This window comes from Actinia tenebrosa, unplaced genomic scaffold (genome assembly GCF_029948245.1).
Source record: "Actinia tenebrosa isolate PJP-AT-01 unplaced genomic scaffold, QUT_ActTen_1.0 PGA_scaffold11__36_contigs__length_13525064, whole genome shotgun sequence".
NCBI classification, from domain to species: Eukaryota; Metazoa; Cnidaria; class Anthozoa; order Actiniaria; family Actiniidae; genus Actinia; species Actinia tenebrosa.
In genome coordinates this window covers 2,765,807-2,773,476 of record NW_028292571.1, presented here as the reverse complement: position 1 = coordinate 2,773,476, position 7,670 = coordinate 2,765,807, and the positions used below count along the sequence as shown (strand labels likewise).

The 7,670-nt window shown below is 36.7% G+C and overlaps 1 protein-coding gene across 1 annotated transcript; it reads right to left on the bottom strand.

Annotated features, from left to right (window-relative positions):
• Window positions 1–3,139: 3,139 nt before the first annotated feature.
• Window positions 3,140–6,458, bottom strand: LOC116292981 (cytoglobin-2-like). Its single transcript, XM_031700351.2, has 3 exons — window positions 6,298–6,458; window positions 5,163–5,388; window positions 3,140–3,386 (listed from the first exon to the last, which is right to left on the bottom strand). Exons 1-3 carry the CDS (start codon window positions 6,456–6,458, stop codon window positions 3,249–3,251), a joined length of 525 nt encoding a protein of 174 aa, XP_031556211.2. The 3' UTR covers window positions 3,140–3,248.
• Window positions 6,459–7,670: the final 1,212 nt, after the last annotated feature.

Below are 7,670 nucleotides of genomic sequence, written 5' to 3'. Positions count from 1 at the left end.
TCGAAAGGAAATTTCCTTTTTTTGGTTCTCTATACATTCTAAATTGATTTATTACAATCAATCTTCGCAATTTTACACTGAATATTGACAAATGCATTAAAATATATAATAAATAGATAAATATACGATATAGTACAATAAAAGCTAACCCTAGCGATTGAAAAGTACAATATCGAACGAACTCAACCCACATACTTAACTTTTTCCAGTAATTAAAAAGAAAAAAGTATTACGCAGCACAAATGTAAACAATATTAGGTGATGCCATGCAATACCACACAACAGTAAAGCTGCTGCTGTATCAGGAGTAACACTTTGGCTCTATCATTTCAATTTGGTGAAGGTAACCTGGAGAATCGAAGGAAGAACTGCGAGGCACGAACGACAGATTCTCTCCAGAAAACCATAGATACTCTCCACCATACCATCTCATTCGTCTGTGGGAAAGGAGGGGAGGGGGGAGTTTGGGTTAGGGTTTAAGGTTTAGAGTTTAGGGTTAGAGCTTAGAGTTAGAGTTAGAGTTAGAGTTTAGAAGTTAGGGTTAGGGTTAGGTTTAGGTTTAGATTTAAGGTTTAGGGTTTAGGATTAAAAGATACCACTTTGAAATACAAGATAGTTCATTTAAAACGTATTTAGTTTATCGCAACATATACTAATACTCATGTCAAACGTCAAATGTCACGAGCCGAACCTAATGACATCATAGAGAAGACGGCCTTGTTATCCATTGTATCCGAATTGGGTTCGGCTCTTGTGAAGTTCGACGTTTGATTTGAGCCTTAAAGCATATATTGATATCAGATACTTGTTACCATCAAACGTGCCGGGATGAAGTAACGTACTGACCAATCAGAATTTATTACAGCGGAAGTGCGCCGTTCGCCGCAATTAATCCTCTTTTGAAAAATTCTGACATCTATCATAGTCAAGGAAACCATTCAGATCCGACTCCACCCTAATGAAATCAATAGGGACAGTGTAACAATCCTTGAACTGTGGATACTGACAATAAGAAAACACTGTGGGGAGAGACGCAACAACCAAACAACCACTCGCAGCACAAACCGACTAACCAATTGCAGCACAGATTATCCGACGAGCGGTATACTAACAGACACACCTTCCAGTCTACAGCATCGCCTGATGAAGACTAGCAGTTTGCAGTCGAAACGAATAAATGACCAATAAATGACCCTCAATTTTGAGACAAAGCATTATTTATCTATCGGATATATAGAGGATATTTCATGGGCGCGCGCTCACTCGTGAGATATCAATTGAACACTCGAAGATAAAATTCGTATCTCCAAGCGGCCATGTAATGTTCTGTTTATTATATAGATATCGATGAAACTTAAATAAAACAAAAGCTCAGAAATTCTTTATTAAAATAGCAAGCCGATTCAACAGCGATATCTTCACGTGTGAAAGATATGGTATCTTCCACTGGTGAAAGATATCAAGTTTTCGACACTAGAGAAAACCTAGGCCTGGTATTTCATCGATATCTATATAATAAATAGATATATATATAGTAAAGATTGGATTAAAGACGAGACATGTTCACTGTAACTCCGAGTTTCGTGCTTACGCACTCATCAGACAGACTTTAATGGATTAAAGTCTGTCTGATGAGTGCGTAAGCACGAAACTCGGAATTACAGTGAACATGTCTCGTCTTTAATCCAATCTTTACTATATATCTATTGCTCTGCATCCCTACGCATCGAGCACTGTTTCAACAGTATAGACCACATTACATACTTTGTAATAAATAGATATATATATATATTAAAAGACGGCAGGAGAAATTACAAGATCAACTGGTCAATAACAGCCTAAGCAAGTTCATACAATAACATCTCCAAAAGGTGTAATCTCTGCCTAACAGAAAACCTCTACATTATTAAAGCCGACAAAGCTAGCCTCCTCAACAAAAGATCGGAATTAATTTCTGAATGCCAACATGAGAACAAGTACTACTTAATGAACACCTAAAACAAATCCGGAAAGCCGCAGAACAATAGATCATTTTAATTACTAATAAAAATCTAGTGAACTACAGTTTTTCTAGTATTCAATTTGACCTTAGATTAATGATTGTTTTGACAACTAATAATAATGATAAAAAGGTAAATTATACACCGTGAAAAGATGAAAAGACATTTCGGACGCTAGTCCTTCGTCGAATTAGAAGAGCTCTTTTACTCCGACGAAGGACTAGCGTCCAAAACGTCAGTAAGTTTTTTCATCTTTTCACGGTGTATAATTTACCTTTTTATCATTACTGCTTCATTAGAAACACCGACGCAGCTCACACTAGTTTTTAGCTAGTTATCTCTTCTTAACAGTAAGATATGATTAATACAGGAAGAAACTAAAAAATGACGCAGATATTATCATCTTAATTTCACTGCCAACTACTAATGAGAATATTCAAGGCGGCAATAATGATAAAGACCTGTTTGGTGCCTTTGTTATGGGCGGATTTTTAATGAACGAAAGTGCTTTGCAGAGCAGAAATTGCAAAGAAATTAGATGAAATCGATTGATTTTCTTGTTGATATCCCACAGATTTGGTCATATTGATGGCACCCCGGGTGATCGCACTGATATTTTTCATATCGAACTCTAAAGTTCCATAAGTTTCGGTCCCAGATTCTCACGGGCTCTCTCCACTAGCTATCTGCTATGACTGAGGAAGGACGTAGTGGTTTAAGAAAAGAAAACGCGCAAAAGAAACCCGACGTCGAAGAAAACATGGTCATCACCGAACACAGATTATAAGGGTGGGTCGGGAGTGCTACAAAAGTACCAGTTGTGCTCTTGACCGATTTTTTGCAAAGAGTGGTAGATAATGTATGCGGAGAATATTTAAATAATTCGTGGACTAATCCGAAGACAGAGTTTATCATAACAATGGATTGTATTGATAACATAATGCGGAGGATATTTAAATAGTTCGTAGATCAATCTGAAGACAGGGTTTATATATTTTTATAAAATAACAGTGGTGGCGTGTATAGATGATATACTGAATATATGCAAATGACATTGAATAGTTATGGTACGCTTGCCTCTTACGTCATCATCATCATATAACTGTCTTTTTGAATCTGTTAGCCATCTTTGCCAGCTATTTCAGTTTACCTCATGTGATAACCCATGTATTGTTGTTGTTGTTGTTGTTGTTTTGTTGCATCCTATCTTGACTTCAGTTATCTTACAATAGGCTGTTTTATTTTCTTTCAACAACTTGCACTGATGCCTTTCAATATGCCATTGCTTATTCGACAAAAAAGTTTACTCCAGGCAATTGCCGCTTCTCTTGTCCAGACATCCTTCAGCCTTTCACGTATGACATCAATGAAAGCTCTCCTCATATCCTAATTAACAAGAAGTCCAATAAACAAATTAAGTCAATGAATAAACGATAAATCAATAAAAATTGGACAGTTGTTACTGGTAAAGTTGAACGCATTAAACAAGACTTTAAATCACGAACTCCGAGTTTACTGTGCGGACACAAACAGGACCACTTGAAGAAAGTTAACCAATCACGGCATAGAGTGAAAACAAAGGAATCAAACTTAATGCAAACTTGAACCAATCAGAGGCGAGAATTATACAAAGCCTAGATTTCTGAGAAAAACTTATCAACAAACGTGGGAATGTGATTGGCTGAGGTCAATATAATTTTGATTTTGCCGTCTCCTGATTGGCTAAAGTCTTATTTATCTTAAATTTTGTTCAAAGGGTCCCGGTTAGTATGCAAATAATCTAATTGTAGTCCTTGAAGCTAGATAACCAATCATCGAGCAGATATTCATAGATATACATATTTCTAGAATTATTTTCTTATTTAACTCTAAATAGCTATTAATTGATTTACATTGTATATCTTCACTTTTGTGGCAATATCTTTTGAAGAAAAAAAAAAACAAAAAACAAAAACGTGAATCGCAAAATAAGACAATTTTTGGCTGTTATAAACAAGTACAGTGATACCTTTATTTTAAAAGCGAAAGAACTCGCATGGTGCCTTGAATAGGGGTTTGTTTTACAATAAATATGCAAGGAAATATACGGGAACTTACATTTATCCCTCGTTTAAAAAATCATAGTCGACTACGATGAATTGCGCCCCTATATCATTGCTTACATCGTTCCCTAACATCGTTCTCGAAGCTCTTTCATGCACTGGTGGAGCACAATTTCTGCAAATTCGCTATGCCAAAGTCCTCAAAGTCCTCAAATAGACCCGTTTCGAATTCCAAATTACCGCTGTGCTTCTTGATTACAGACTCATTTGCACAGGGTTAGCCTCGAGTTTGCACAATATTCACGTGTTTCAGTCAAGGCCCGTCGAGTTTCAAAGTGTTTGTATTGTTGAAGTTGTGCATTCTTTACTTTACCGTTGGTATTTGTGAATAGTTAAACACTGATACGAGGCTAACCCTGTGCAAATGAGTCTGTAATCAAGCCGGAACCAGCGGTAATTTGGAATTCGAAACTGGTCTATTCTCAAAGATCCCTTCCTTTCATTCCACAGCAAGTCGGTTGAATTCATTATGACTTTTCTGTCGCCCAACTGTTAGACAACACAACTTTTGAAATTTACCTTATTTTCGTTGCCAAAATTTAAAAAATCTCATGGAAAGCATAAAATGAATGTACTTATCAGTTTATTCTATCAGTGATTATCTTAAAGCGTCTAGCAGGAATAACAAGACTGATGATGGAACTGTAACATATGTCAATTTATGTTAATTTGCATCACATGATTTGTACCTCGTGCGTGTGTGAGATCTCTAGTAAAGAACTAGAACTACCCACTGAAGCTGTGTTTTATTAGTCTTTATATCATTTACCCTGTACACTGTACATAACAGGAACTGGATTTTCAAACTTCACCTACAAATTCGCCATTCTGCCTGGCAGAGAAGATGGACTATTGTTTTGATTCCGGCGCGCAATGCATTGTAGCTGACTAGGATTCTTTAATGAAGGTTGTCCGCTTCATGAGAGATTCACATAATAGAGGTATCACTGTAACTGTCCATTGGTTATACGACATCTCAACATGTATAATCCAACCTGACCACTTGGTTAGACCGTACATATAAATCAAGTTAAGAATATACGTTTACATAAAAACTTACTTTTAAATGATACTCCTTTAATTTCCTGTTTACATGTCTCTTTCCCAGTTCTATAGAATAACTTTCAAGGACTTCATGGTCGTGTAAAGTTGCAACAGCGTTTTCTATTGCCTTCATGACTCGTTTTCCATGCCCTAAAACGGCACGAGACTGCTCCATCTCAGTACGGCTCAGGTTCCGGAACTCAGGGAAAAGATTTTGATAAGATGGATTCTTTTCGAAGTACCTATAACGAGAAAGATTGTGGTAAAATGTTGTCACGGGTGTGATGGCTCAGAGGAATCAAAACTACTTTGAGGAGACTAAGAGCAAAAAAATGTCAGTAGACGCTGCCAAGGAGTCAAAGTTCTCAAAAGGTTTTCCTATATAACGTTAACTTGTTAGCAAGGAAGACAAGGGCAACGGCTTAGTGCAGTGCTCCGATCTGAGAAGAGATAATGAAATATCAAATTAAACCTTGAATCTAAGTCTAAATCGTTGTTTTAAAGTGACTCCCTACTATTGAACTTTGCATTTGAGCCGAAAACAGTACGTAAAAAAGAAACTTCAATTGAAAAAGTAGGGTCAAAATGTTGGCCAAATTTTGCATAAAAATGTTGGGTCAAATGTTGGGACCGTTTGTTAAGGTTGGTTTTCAAATGTTGGCCAAAGTTTGACTAAGCATATTAGATCAAATGTTGGAACCGTTTGTCATGGTTGGGTCAAAATGTTGGCCAACGTTTGGCTAAAAATGTTGGGTCAAATGTTGAGACCGTTTACGGTTAGGTCAAAATGTTGGCCAAATATTGGCTACAAATGTTGGATCAAATGTTTGGACCGTTTGTCATGGTAGGGTCAAAATGTTGGCCAAAGTTTGGCTACAAATTAGTGTTGAGTTAAATGTTGGGATAAATGTTGGGACCGTTTGTCACGGCCTTTATTACATTCAACAGCGATGGAGGGAAAGAAACCATTCTCCTTGGCAACGTAAAACAATCATTAAAAATGCAATTATTTCATTAAAAGATGAACAATTAAAAGTTGAAATATCCTGCAAACAAAAATAAAAATTTTGAATTTTTGTCTCAGAATTACATAGGTTTTGTATTTAGGTTCTATTAAATAATCAGCAAGTATGAAAGCATATATATCTCACCTCAAGAATAACTCTTTTCCAATATTTTTAATATCTTGTTCAAGACTGAGCCAAGTCTGTCGAATAAGGAGTATTTCAGCAGAATTCAGTGTCTCGCCTAATGCAAGACATTCTCCATCCTTTTTACACATTGTGTTCTTCATTGAAATACTGCAGCCCATTTTGAGTTTGTTCAAGATAAATATTTGTACAAGCCGACCCGGCTGGAATTGAAGAAGGTATACGGCAGCGTTGAGAAAAACGCTCACTTTTTATCCCTATTCGCTGACTAATGTTATCAAACAGTCGTGCGAAGAAGGAAGCAATCAAGAAGATAAGATACGTATAAAAGAATGAGAAAAATAGCAATTTGCGCCTATTTATTAACACTAATAACACACAACCTTAAATTGCAGAGGTATTGTCTTCAAGTGAGAAAATTCATATAAGGAGGATTTCGTTTGCTCGTTCAAGTTCCCATTACTGCAATTACCACTTGAAGTTTGATGATTGGAATAAGATTTAGCAAGAAGAAAAACGTTCATTGTTAAGGATTTATCGGGTTTATCCTAATACAAAGAGAAAATGACGAGAAGAAATCTCTGGTATTCATGCTTGTAACCATCATAGGCACCGTTTGATGCTATTTTAGAATCACATTTGCAATCGTTTGTTTTTCTGTGCGCGCAAAATGTGCGCACTCTACGCTGTTTGCTCAAGTTTTCTTGAAAAATACATGAAAACATGAGTAAACAGTAAGGCCTTGGCTAAACGAGGAAACACGTTTCCAGAAATATGTTTCCCGCGCGCACGTTCCCCGATGTTTCCAAGTTTAGCCACATGCGAAACATTGCTACGTGCAACAAATTTTGCTTCCAAGACACAAAAATGTTTCTGCTGCGCGGCAGAAACATTTTATGCTTCCAAGACGCATGGAAACAATATTTCCCAATGTTTCCTCGTTTAGCCACGAAAGTCAACATTCTACAAGTTCGTTACTTAGCAACGCTAGCTCTATCTTGAAAGTGCGCATGCGCTAACCGATGTTTCCCGATGTCTCTTGACAGTTTTGCCACCTTTGGAAACATTTAAGAAAACATGTTTCCTCGTTTAGCCACGGCCTAAGCAGTATGCGCGTGCAGAAAAACAAACGATCAAATGATTGATTCTAAAAATAGCATCAATGGCCCTAAAACTAGCATCAAAGACTGCTCATGATGGATCGCGGGGATTCCTTCTCTTAGTTCATTTTCTCTTGTTAATACTGATTATTCAATGCACTCGGCTTAACCATTTCAAAGGAAAGAAGCAACTATACGCATGCATAAAATTCAGACAAACAGCCATTAGTTTTCCCAAGGCTTTAATCGTAGATTTACTATAATTAGTTTTTA

Excerpts from the sequence above, each read along its gene's own strand:
- LOC116292981 (XM_031700351.2), bottom strand. The coding sequence starts at position 6,458 with ATGGGCTGCAGTATTTCAATGAAGAACACAATGTGTAAAAAGGATGGA. Across the intron at positions 5,389-6,297 it reads GGAAAAGAGTTATTCTTGAG|GTACTTCGAAAAGAATCCAT; the intron begins GTGAGATATATA and ends TTCTCGTTATAG. Across the intron at positions 3,387-5,162 it reads TAAAGGAGTATCATTTAAAA|GATATGAGGAGAGCTTTCAT; the intron begins GTAAGTTTTTAT and ends CTTGTTAATTAG.